Source organism: Triturus cristatus, chromosome 4_2 (genome assembly GCF_964204655.1).
Source record: "Triturus cristatus chromosome 4_2, aTriCri1.1, whole genome shotgun sequence".
NCBI classification, from domain to species: domain Eukaryota; kingdom Metazoa; phylum Chordata; class Amphibia; order Caudata; family Salamandridae; genus Triturus; species Triturus cristatus.
Genome location: NC_140586.1, coordinates 924,823,329 through 924,836,427, shown reverse-complemented (window position 1 = coordinate 924,836,427; position 13,099 = coordinate 924,823,329). Strand labels below are relative to the sequence as shown.

At 51.6% G+C, this 13,099-nt stretch overlaps 1 protein-coding gene across 2 annotated transcripts in view; it reads right to left on the bottom strand.

Annotated features, from left to right (window-relative positions):
* Positions 1-13,099, bottom strand: part of LOC146835421 (complement factor B-like) — a 687,940-nt gene that overhangs the window by 214,193 nt on the left and 460,648 nt on the right. For both annotated transcript variants that reach the window (XM_085602982.1, XM_085602983.1), the window contains one exon: positions 7,433-7,530. In XM_085602982.1, coding sequence (XP_085459108.1) covers positions 7,433-7,530 — 98 coding nt within the window. The remainder of the gene's footprint in view (positions 1-7,432; positions 7,531-13,099) is intronic.

Here is a 13,099-nt window from a genome sequence, read left to right as displayed (position 1 = left end):
GCTCGTCAAGATCAATGGCCACCAGGTAGAGGCCCTGCGGGACACCGGGGCCAGTATCACCGGTGTCCTCAGGCACCTAGTTCCCGAGGAGCAGATCCTCCCCAATGTCTTTTGCCCCGTAATATCTGCAGACAATAGGGAAAGTATGTGTCAGGTGGCCCTGGTGCCATTTGAGTGGGGAGGGGTGATAGGCCAACTCAAGGTGGCCGTAAGAACCTCCCAGCCGGTCGACTGCCTCTTAGGGAACGACCTGGAGAGTTCTCCCTGGAAACACGTAGAGCGCAAGGCCCACCTAGGAATGATGGGACTCCCCGAGTGGGTGTGTGCCACCACCCAATCTATGACAGCCCGACTCACTCCCCGGAGAGAAATCGAGAGCACCCCGGTCAAAGTAGCCAGCACCGTCCCCGATGAGGGTCCTCCCGTTCCCCCATCGGAAGGGTCCGTCGCCAGCGACGAACCCGCACCATCCGACCCCGCCCCGGTCCCCGAGTTGGGGGATCTACCCGAGTTGGCCCATTGGCGCCACGAGGGCGGGCCCACCCGAGAAGAATTTTGCCCGGAGCAAGCCACCTGTCCTTCCCTGGTCGGGCTGCGGCGCCAGGCCGAGGGCCAAGCCGCAGGTGACCAGACCGGAACGCACCGAATCTATTGGGAGAATAACGTCCTGTATAGTGAGCAGAAATCAGTGGAGCTGGGATCCGGACGGGTACTGGTGGTACCTCTCCGCTTCCGGGATTTCCTCCTGGGCTTAGCCCACGATGTCCCCCTCGCCGGTCACCTGGGTCAGGACAAGACCTACAGCCGTCTCGTGACCCATTTTTATTGGCCTAAGATGAAAGCAGCGGTAGAGGCCCACTGCAAGTCCTGCCCCACGTGCCAAGCCAGTGGGAAGAGTGGGGGGAAGCGCAAGGCTCCCCTCCAACCCTTCCCGGTCGTCAGTACCCCCTTCGAACGAGTCGGGATCGACATCGTGGGGCCACTGGACCCCCCCACCTCCCAAGGTCACCGTTTCATCTTGGTCCTAGTGGACCACGCCACCCGCTACCCAGAGGCTATTCCCCTACGCACCATTACGGCCCCCGTGGTGGGCCGGGCCCTGATGGGGATCTTCTCCAGGGTGGGTTTCCCCCGCGAGGTCGTGAGCGATCGCGGCACTAATTTTATATCCAGGTATATGACATCCCTGTGGCAACAATGTGGGGTGTCCTATAAATTCACCACCCCGTACCATCCCCAAGGGAACGGCCTAGTAGAGAGGTTTAATAGGACTTTGAAAGGGATGATCGCTGGCCTAGAAGAGCCCCTCCGGCGTAAGTGGGACGTCCTGCTCCCCTGCCTCTTGTTCGCTTACCGGGAGGTCCCCCAGAAGTCCTTAGGGTTCAGCCCGTTTGAATTACTCTATGGGCACCCCGTCCGAGGTCCCCTCAGTTTAGTTAAGGAAGGGTGGGAGGCAGCACCCCAGACCACCCCCCGAGATGTGTTCCAATATGTCCTGGCCCTCCGGAACCAGACCAGGAGGTTCCGAGAACTGGCCAAGGCCAACCTGGAGGCGAGTCAAGAAGAAATGAAGCGCTGGTACGACCAGAATGCTACTCTGGTCGAGTTCCAGCCGGGCCAGCAGTTGTGGGTCATGGCCCCAGTGAAGCCTGGCGCCCTCCAGGACCGATGGACTGGGCCCTACAAAGTGGTCGAGAAGAAGAGCCAAGTCACCTACTTGGTGGACGTCCAGTCGCCTCGGGATCCCCTCCGGGTCCTGCACGTGAACCGCCTCAAGCCTCACTTCCAGCGGACAGAACTGAGCCTCCTGCTGGCCACCGATGACGGGGCCGAAGATGAGTCGGATCCCCTCCCGGACCTCCTGTGTATCAAGGAGCAGGATGGCTCCGTGGAAGGAGTGAACCTCTCCCCAGCCCTCACTGCCCAGCAACAAGCGGACTGCCGCCAGCTCCTAAGACAATTTTCTGACCTCTTCTCCCTGACCCCCCGGGTCACCAACTGGTGTGTTCATGATGTGGACACCGGGGACAGCCCGCCGGTGAGACACCGAGCCTACCGGGTTCCTGACCGGGTCCGGTCCTGCATTCAAGCGGAAGTCTCGAAGATGTTGACCCTGGGGGTGATCGAGCCCTCTGACAGTCCCTGGGCCAGCCCCGTGGTCCTGGTCCCGAAGGCAGCGGCCCCCGGTGTCGCCCCCGAGCTCCGATTCTGCGTGGACTACCGGGGGCTCAATGACGTTACCCGAGCCGATGCCCACCCCATTCCACGGGCCGACGAACTCATTGACCGACTAGGGGCAGCCCGGTTCCTCAGCACATTCGACCTCACCTGCGGATACTGGCAGATTGCGCTCACCGAAGGGGCCAAAGAGCGGTCCGCTTTCTCCACCCCCGATGGGCACTACCGCTTCCGCGTAATGCCCTTCGGGATGAAAAATGCCCCGGCCACTTTCCAGCGACTGGTGAATAGAGTCCTGGCCGGGCTAGAACAGTTCAGCGCGGCATACCTGGACGACATCGCTGTCTTCAGTTCAGAGTGGAGTGAGCACCTCCGGCACCTCCGAAGGGTGCTAATCGCCCTGCGCCAGGCAGGCCTCACAATAAAAGCCAGCAAGTGCCAGATCGGGCAAGGATCCGTGTTCTACTTGGGGCACCAGGTCGGGAGTGGCCAGGTCGCCCCGCTACAGCCAAAGATCGACGCCATCCTGGCCTGGGAACCACCCATCACCCAGACGGAGGTCCGAGCCTTTCTGGGACTCACGGGCTACTACCGAAGATTCATTCGGGGGTATGGCAGCCTTGTCGGCCCTCTCACAGAACTCACGTCTAAAAAACAGCCAAAGAAAGTGCAGTGGACAGCTGCCTGCCAGGAAGCTTTCGATGCCCTAAAAAGGGCCATGTGTACTGCCCCCGTCCTCCAGGCTCCCGACTACGCCAAGGAGTTCATAGTCCAAACCGATGCCTCCGAGCATGGCATTGGGGCCGTCCTGTCCCAAGTAAATGACCAAGGCCTAGACCAGCCCGTCGCCTTCCTCAGTCGGCGGCTGTTGCCCCGAGAACAAAGATGGAGCACCATAGAGCGCGAAGCCTTTGCCGTGGTCTGGGCACTCAAAAAGCTACGACCCTACCTGTTTGGCACCCATTTCAGAGTCCAAACTGACCATCGGCCCTTACGTTGGCTCATGCAGATGCGAGGAGAAAACCCCAAGCTACTGCGGTGGTCAATCTCCCTCCAGGGGATGGACTTCACCGTGGAACACCGCCCTGGTACGGACCACGCCAATGCTGACGGCCTCTCCCGGTTCTTCCGCCTCAGCGAAGAGAACCCCCCAAGCTGATGGGCAGTTCTCTCCGGCTTTCAGCTGGGGGGGACGCATGTTGGACCCGGCCTCGTAGAATGGCCCTCCGTGCCCCCGCACCACCGAAACCTGGTACCTACAGCCCAAGCCCCCGGCCCGGCCGAACCTCCCCACCAGGACACACGCACCGACCCGGACATCTCCGTCCCTGGCCTCTCCCCTTTCGGCCACCCCGGGCCCGCGTGCCCACTTCATGCACCAAGATGGCCGCCCGGCCCCAGCGCGACCCAGGCATAGAGGCGCCACTCCGGCTGGAGGACATCACGCTTCCAGGGGATGAGAGAGGGAGGAGCAGTTTCTATCGCACCTCTGAACCCCCCGGGACGATGGGTTTCGATCGGCCCTCCGGCCTCCCTGAGGGCTGGCTCCACGCCTGCTGGGTGTCTGGGACTCCTCCCGACCCGGCCCTGAAAGGATCAAAAGACTATAGCAGGAAATCCCGACAAGCGACCCCCAGGTGACAAGACCCCTGCCTGCACAGACTCCGGACATCAAAGAGGGGTCGAACTATAACAAGGGGTGCTCTGGGGCTGTCCGGCAGATTCGACGCTGGAACAACGAGAGCTTGCTGACGTGGTCGCGGCTCCTGGAACTGGAACTCACCTGAGCCCTGCTGAGTGACTCGCGGCTCCCTGAAGATCGTAAGACCTCCGAACTTGTACCTGAGCCCTGCTGAGTGACTCGCGGCTCCCTGAAGATCGTAAGACCTCCGAACTTGTACCTGAGCCCCGCTGAGTGACTCGCGGCTCCCTGAAGATCGTAAGACCTCCGAACTTGTACCTGAGCCCCGCTGAGTGACTCGCGGCTCCCTGAAAGATCGTAAGACCTCCGAACTTGTACCTGAGCCCTGCTGAGTGACTCGCGGCTCCCCCAGACTCTCACGGTCCCGCCGGACCCCAACTCCGACCACGTATCCCCCAGCTCGAGGATTGTGAGCTGTGCGCCGGGTACGCCCCTGCTTTGAACCGTTACCAGAGACAGTCCCGCTACCCCCTACCTTTCCGAGACTCTTGAGCCCGTGCTCACCTTGTACATATTTGCAGTGATACCTGTTTGATAAAGCTTGTTCTGAGAATATCCAGTGTGGTCCCTCTGTGTCGTGTGGTGCCAGAAGTACGATCCTAGTTGCGAGAGTCCTCCCCCTGGGGAATCTCCCGCCAGTGCCCGGCTACGATACTTTGAGGGTGGGTCTCAGGGTAGTCAGGACCCCCTTTCCGGGCTCCTCTGAGGTCGCCGTCTAACACCAGGCATGCCTCAAGACACTTACGTCCGAATCAGGGGTAGTGTTTAGAGTGAACAAGGTATGTGGGACTCCAAACAGAGAATCCAGGAGGCTATACGAAAGGAGGTTGATGGAACCGGTGCTCTGGCCAGGCATGCCTCAAGACACTTACGTCCGAATCAGGGGTAGTGTTTAGAGTGAACAAGATTTGTGGGACCACAAACAGAGAATCCAAGAGGCTATATGAAAGGAGGTTGATGGAACCGGTGCTGTGGCCAGGCATGCCTCAAGACACTTACGTCCGAATCAGGGGTAGTGTTTAGAGTGAACAAGCTATGTGGGACTCCAAACAGAGATTTCAAGAGCCTACACGAAAGGAGGTTGATGGAACCGGTGCTCTGGCCAGGCATGCCTCAAGACACTTACGCCCGAATCAGCGGTAGTGTTTAGAGTGAACAAGATATGTGGGACTCCAAACAGAGAATTCAAGAGCCTATATGAAAGGAGGTTGATGGAACCGGTGCTCTGGCCAGGCATGTCTCAAGATGTATAGTCCTCCTTGGCCGACTGTGGAATTGTCTTGTCCTGACTTGTGTATAAAGTTCTTGCGTGTCTTGCTCTTGTGATATCTGGAGGCTCTATGTTTAATGTTTAGTGGAAGAAGCTGGTGGGAAGGGAGTGTGGTGGACATGGTATATGGTGATGAAGGGGAATGTACTTCTGTTATTGTGTGGGAGCCAAGATATCAAAAATGTGATCTAATTAGAAGTCTTCTGAAACTTCTTCTATGTGTTGTCACACATGCCGCAGTACAACTGGGGCAGCCCTGAGATTTGCAGCAGATGCGGCCGGATTCAGTTGCCTGTGACAGATCAGCTTTTAATTGACTTTGGATATACAGGCTGGTGCTTGTAATGCCAAAGTGACATGTTAGGTTTGGGGTGACTTAAAGTTGTGCATGTGAGACAGATTGGAGGGAATGAAGCCACCTGGCTCTCCTGTCAGATCTCCTGATGAGACCCCTCTTTGATGGAAGCTCCATGAAAAAGCCTTGCCTTACAGAGCTGCCCGAGGCCCAGCTCATACACAGCATGGCACTATCCAGGCGCGTTCCTATGATATCAAAGTAGGATGCCGGGGCCGGGGCTGGGGTGAATGAAAGCTCTGCACGTGAGACAGAGGAGAGGCAGACTGAAGGGGAAGAAGTCACTTGACTGTCCTGTTAGTTCTCCTGAGGAGATCTCCATTCCATTGAAGATCCATGGATTATCTTCATACCCAACCTGAGATGGGTTCTCAGCTCCTATAACCAATTGTCTGAGCAGGTTGAGGCGCTCCGAATTGTAGCAAAATGCTAATGACAGAGGCAAACCCCATCACCGTGGGATGACAGGTGAATTACGAAAATCTCAATAACTGCATATTATATTATGAGAACATGTTGCTGTGTCAGGTAGGAGTGAAAGGTCTTTGAAAAATCCTTCAAGGAGTCTGGGAAACGCTGTCCATCACTTACATGGAGGCAGCGGTGAAAAGGAGAGCACTCTACAAAGGTGATCTGCTCGACTGCTGAGACCCCCAGCAGGCTTACACAGATTATATTAAACCCCAGCTGTGTCAGAAAACACTTTGTGACCTGAAGATGAAGTGAACGCTCCAATATAGAAAAGCGATGAAAGCATGTCTTTAAAGTAGACTGTGTGGTGATCCAGTAAGAGTCCACCTACACTCTTAGAGCCCGCCTTCCATTTCCGTCAGTCATCGCTGTATCTTTGCCTTTGAGTCTGTACCGTGCTCCGCTGCTTGCGCTTCCTTTGTTCTGTCCTTCATACACCCAAGCTATAATTCTCTCGCCCAAAGGACTGTGCCACTATACACCAAAGCACACAACAGGTAGTGTAGGTGATGCAATGGAGGGTCAGAACTAGACTTAAAGTTTCTGGGATATCACTGAGTCACATGAAAATGTGGGCGTTATTCATCAAGAGAATACGACAAATCATGGATATCTGAAAGGGTTACAGGGTCAAGGGTTGATGCCATGGCACATATTCATCCAAGCGTGTTATTCCGTGGAAATACCAAAGGCAAAGAATCATTCTTGCAGGTGAGAGCATTTTTATCAAGGCTGGCTATGTCTTGTAGGCATATGCTTTATTCTATGCCTTTGAATGGGGGCCACGCAAGTGTTCCCCAACTCCCTATCACCAGCTATAATCTTAAAAATCTTAATTCCTTTAAGTGATACAGATTCCTGAACCGTACTCCATTTTGAAATGTACTTAGTGTTAGCCTGACTTTATTTATCCCCCAAGTCTGTCCAAGATGCCCTGGTTATCTACATCTGCGGCTCGTCTGGTACACATATGAGATATTGTTCAGTCACCGTGAGCAGAATCGAAGACCACACGTAGAGTCTTGCAAGAAGTGTGAAAGGTCTTTTCTTTCATTTCCTTTAATACGTCTAGCTACAACGTGTTTCACCTATACTTCCCCATGGATTAGTATCAATAATATCTGCAAGTCCAAGATTTAGCACTTCAGTAAACACGTTGTCAGAGAACTCTTGAAACATATTACATGAGGCATTCTCACCTAGACTTCGTCGGGGCTCTGTGGGATCTTCCACGCTGATGCATCATCATAGTATTAACCATCATTATTCTATACATAAAGACTATGAGCCTTAAAGACATTAGTAATGAAGATAAATATCTTTAACAAGTCTGCCATCAATGCCAAAGGACATTTTAGGTCAGTGTGCATATTATAAAGTGCCCAACATTTGCCTATTTTAATACGCATTGTACCCGCGGACACAAAGAATACAGCATATCGCTCTGCAGACTCACAGTAATAGAGATGGAGACCAGCCATGGGTTCTTTTCTGTAGCTGGTGCCTCATTATACTGCTTCGCCATTCCACACATGTTCATGGCGGCTCTCTCGTCTGTGGATGGGCGAGAAAAGGAAAAATATATTAAAATGGAGGCAAGATAGAGGCAAGAGTTAAAGATGCTGAACAAGTGTTGCACTGCGTACCCAACAGGATACGACTAGTATGTGTCACTTCATAGCCCACCAGTTCACTCTCAAATATCTTCTGACCTTTTCACCAACACAGTATGAACTTAATATAGAGTATGTAACAGTATAGTGGGTGCCCAAAGGTTTCTCGCTGCCTCAGCATCTTTTTTTCACCACAGCAGTTCGTGCTTCAGAAGCCATTCCTGATTGCCTGACAGGAGCCACTTCTGTGAAATCAGTGGCCACCAGTCTCAATCCAATAGCTATGGTGGACCAGTCTGGGTTTCTTTTATTTCTAAAGATAAACTCTCAAAGCAGGAGTATTTCTTTGGAAAATGAAAGATCAAGCCCCATGATGAGCATGGTGCTTTCTTCCAGCGCCGCGTACGTGTCGGAAGCTGGAAATCTAACTGTGAACTGTGAATTGGAGATCCTCCATTAACGGGAAAAACCTTCTCACATCTTGTGCCTGCTACACCCAAGTTCTATAGATGCTTTAACAAAACTGAAAATGAATGTCGTCATCAGGTGTCACTTTTCCCTGAATGATATTGTATTTTTGTGGATTTTATTTTAGTAAGTGAACATTTGTTAACGTATTACCCTTGCTCAGATTGTCAGTGAATGAAAAGGCTGTCAGGATAGTTCTACTGAGTTCACCAATTACAAATAAAGCCAACATAGATGTTTTTGGAGGACTTGTAACCTGTAAGCTGACAGGTTGCTTTTAGTTTTGCCACAATAGCCCATCCTAAAATGACATGTACTGTGCAAAATATAAAATCATAACTTCCACTCTAAAATTATAACCTATTAAAACAATATTGAGGCTTTAGTATCAAGCTACGATGCACTACCAGGATTATAAATAAGTAATATTTTCTTTTGCATAGTAGAATCCTCACTGATAGTCAAAACTCAAAATAGAATAGCAAGGCTATATCTAATATGCGGTTGTCAACATGCTGAATAACATGAAAAAATAACAGATTTAACTACGGGTAACTAACACAGAAGCAAAGGTTGTCCAAGCTGATTCACCTGCTAGTGTGTCAGCTCTTGATTCTTCATCCAAACAACAATGGTTAGTAAAAAGTGTGTATTGATTTTCAGGGAGCTGCTTTACACATTTTTATTAAGAGTAAATTTCTTAGCCAAACAACAGATACTGCTTTTCTGTGTCAAATGTGCTTTGTTTTTCCCTGGGAATTGTTTATTAACTAGTTGTTATTAACATGAAATCCAAGAAACTTTGTTATTTTTTTGTAGAGTTTTATATAGCGCAAACTTGACCTGAATCTAATCAGGTATCAGAGCGCTTTACATAGCACCAGTTACGTTACATGAGGACACACATTCATTTTTGTAAGGCATAGGGAGATTAAGTGATTTGCCCAGAATCACAGGATGTTCAGCGCCATTACCGAGACTCGAACCCAGTTCCCCAGGTCCGAGGCCGAGCGCCCTAGCCGCTGCGAGCGCCCTAGCCGTTAGGCGAACTCCTCTCCCCTGTAGCAACGGATTGCATGAAAGAAGCTATACAGGTCCAAAACGGACCATAGTTACCAAACAGCTGATTTTTTTGCTTTGTTTTATCTCAATAAAACATGAGGACCCTTCTAACATCTAGTTGTTATCAGACCTTTCTTCTGGAGAAAAATACTGACAAAGGCATCATTTTATTTGTATGAAAATCTGATACGACTTCAAGTAGAAAAGAAGGGCATGTTCTGAGGACTAGCCTATTGCTATGAAAAACAGAATAAAGGCTTGGCTGCTGAAAGAGTTTGAATTTCACTGCCTCTCCTTGCAGAGGTAATTGCTCCTAAAAACTCTACCTTCCATGAAAGGTGGTGCAATGAGGCCTTATGCATAGGCTCAAAAGGTGGAGCCAATCAAAACCAGATTCAGTTTTCAAGAAGGTGGTGGGGGTCTGATTAAAGGAAACGTCTACTTCAGTCTTCCAAAAAGTCTTTTAAGTACTGGAATGGTAAAGAATGAGTTTTGGGAAGGTCCTTTTAGATAAGCTGTAATAGCAACAATATGAACTTTAATTGAAGAATGTCGCAGCTTAAACTTGGCCAGATGAAGCAAATAAGGCACAACAATGTGTTGGCACATAATAGACTCATGACCATTATTTAGAACAAATCCTTTCCATTTGAATGCATATGATGATCCGATGGACAGGCATTTGGCCTCCATAAGAATGTTCATACAGTCTGGTGGTAAATTCAAATGGCCATATGATTTCAGAAGCCATGCTCCCAAATTCAGTGAGAGTACGTTGGGGGTAGAGAATATGCCCTTGCATTCTGGAGAGCAGGTTTTGTTAGCACATCATCTTCTTGTAGGGTTTGACATATAGGCGAAAAAGCTCTGAATACCACCACTGCTTTGTCTTTGCCATTCATTCTGGCCGGTTGAGATCATTGTTGCGTTAGAGTGTCTCAGTTTGATTAACACTGCTTGTATTAGTTGGATCCGAGGAACAGCGTAAAACACTTTCCAGATCACAGATTTTGGATCCCATGTCCTAGAGGCATAACCTTAATTTTGCGTGTGTTTCAGTTTCAAAGAGATCTATATTTAGGAGCCCCAATCTTGGAAGATTATCTGATAAGCCTTCTTCTTGCGATTCCCAATCGTGAATTTCTTGAACACACCTACTTAGAAGATTGGCTTAAGGATTCTGTAATCCTGATGGGTGAATGTGAGAAAGTGCCATCTTTCTTACATGGTATGCCCCCACTTTTGCTGAATTGCTGAATGAACTTTGACTGAGTGTGCCCTGGACTCCTGCCAATCAGGTGCCCAGGGCCTATGTTCCTTCCCTAAACACACAAAACCCAAATTGGCAAACCCTGGCCACATGTCAGACCCTGGTAAATGGTACCCTAGGTACCCAGGGCCTTGTGACCAGGGAAGGCCTCTAAGGGCTGCAGCACTCATTGTGCCACCCTTAGAGGCCCTGTACCCTTACACACACACTCTGCCCTTGCAGGCTGGGTGTCTGGGTGCAAGACAAAACAACGAGTCGACATGGCACACATCCCTGTGTGCCATGCCCATCACCTACACTGCCATGGCATATATCAGCCACCCCTCTAGCTGGGTGCCCTATGCCAATGGTGTGGGCACAGGAGCAGGAGCCCTGTGCCCCTACAGTACCCAGGATCATTCCTGGGCACTGTAAGTGCAGTGCTGTCATTTAAGAGTACATGGTGCTGAGAGCTCGTCAAACACGAACTCCACAGCACCATAATGGCAACACTGAAGACTGAGAAGTTTGGTATCAAACTTCTCAGCACATTAAACCCACACTGATGCCAGTGTGGGATTTAATGTACCAAGCACCCCAGAGGGCATCTTAGAGATGCCCCCTAAAACCTAACCTACAATCCACGTCTGTTCTGAGGCTGCCTAGGCAGCCACACAGCAGACATGTTGCTGGACCCCTGGGTAGGAGAGCCCCTGCTCTCCTGGGCCTGCAACAATGCACATCCTGGGCGAGGTGCTAAATCTCCTCCCCCAGGATGGGCAGGGGGAAGCTTCAAAGGCATGCCACCTCTGTGAGCTTCCCCAGGCCACTGCAACCCCCCACTCTGGCGGGAAGCTTGGCCGGAAACCCCAAATAAGGACAGGGGATGTGCCAGCCTGCCAACCCCACCCCTCAGGTGGGGGAGGCGAAGTGAAGCACATCCCCGGGCTCTCGCCATCTTGAAGATGGGAAGCCCTACCCTATCAGGACTAGGCCACTGCCCCCCTCCCACAGGAGAGAGGCAGGATAGGGGTGTACCCACCCCAGGACAGGGACCCATTGGTCCCTGCCCTTCACCTACCTGTAACGCCCCTAAATCTAGTATTTAGGGGCACCCTGAACCTTCCTTCCCCAGATTCCAGATTCCAAAATCCGAAGAAGAGCTGGAAGATAGGAGACCTGCCCTGCAGCTGCTAAGAAGAGGAAGACACAAACTGCTTTGGCCCCAGCCCTACCGGCCTGTGGACCCTCGAACCTACTCCTACTCCAACCCGGCATCTCTTGTGGCCAGCAACCTCACAAACCCCGGAGGACCTGGCTACCTTTTGACTCTAAGCCCCTGGGACTCCCATGAGTAGAGGCTCTACTCAAAATCTACTTCTAATCCCTGGCAGCAGCCCGGAACCGCGAACCCAGCACACTCTGCACCAGCCAAGCCTGGCCTGTGCCGGAGTGAACAAGGACCACGAGGACGACCCCACGGCGACTGTGACCCCGAGTCCGGCACCCAAGGACCTCCCTCGACACTCCTGAAGAAGCCTGCAGCCTCAGAACAAGGTGCCCCCACCCCCAACCGCGACCAACAGAGGGTAAGATTTCCCAACACCAAAAAGCACCCCTGCACCCAGCGCCCCGCGGCCCCCTGTACCCAACCCCGGGGTACCTACCTATCCTCCAACTACCCAACTTACCTCTCGAAGTGGTGGTGGCACCTGAGAAATCCTCGTCCCCGAGCTTGCAGTCTTTTTCTAAACCGGAGATTTCCCATTGAAATCAATTGAGCGCCCGAAGGCTCAAAAGCACCCTGCACCCAGCCGCCCGAGTGGCCCTGGCAGTGCAACCTCTACACCAATCTACTTCCCCACTGTGAGAAGTTGGCCTGGTATATGATGCTCACTAGTTAAAGTGATCACCTTGTACCATGCCAAGCAACCCTTATGGTGTGGTTGTAAGTCAACCTTTTCGGACTAGCTGCCCTAGTGGTAGCGTAGGCTAAGCAGTCTTTGAGGCTAAACTCGTGAAGCGTGTTAAGCCAGCTGTTTTACCAAATGTAACCCCCTTTTATACCAATGAAAGGACACCACACAGATATATATTCAAAATATATATGTATTTATTTCTCAAAGTAACCCCTAGTCTCTTTATGAGCACAGGAGCACAAATCGTCAAACAAGATTATCACAGAATACACAGAAGTTGCACGTTATATGGATAGGCCCTGGTGGCCACTCAAACCATATACTAAAATAGTGGTATAAGTACCACGAACAGAAAAGGGAAAAGGCCTAGGGCCTCTAGAATCGCTGGGCCTACAAGGAGCTAACGTCAGTTAGTGACCAGGAGGTCCACGGGTGGCGTGTGCAGAGCAAATAGTCACACGCGTGCTCCCATAGGTTTCAATGGGTGCGTAAAAAGTACAAAGTTACTGCAAAGAGGATCTTCCGGATGGACTAGGAACTCAAGATTTGGAACACAGGCACTAGAGATGTAATACTACACTTGGGCACAGGTGTGCCAGCTTTACCTCACCCACAGGAAGCGGGTGCATAGGCCTCGAAGTGCGTCGGGTTGCTTCTATCTGTTCCGTGGAGCTTGAAGACAAAGATGCTGCAGGCGGTCGGTCCGGGAGAGATGCAGTGGATCCAAGAGTGGATCGGAGATGTTGAAGACCTGTAAGCAGAGGGGACAGTGTTCACAGTCACTAGCCAGTGACCAGCGTGGCACCAGGTGG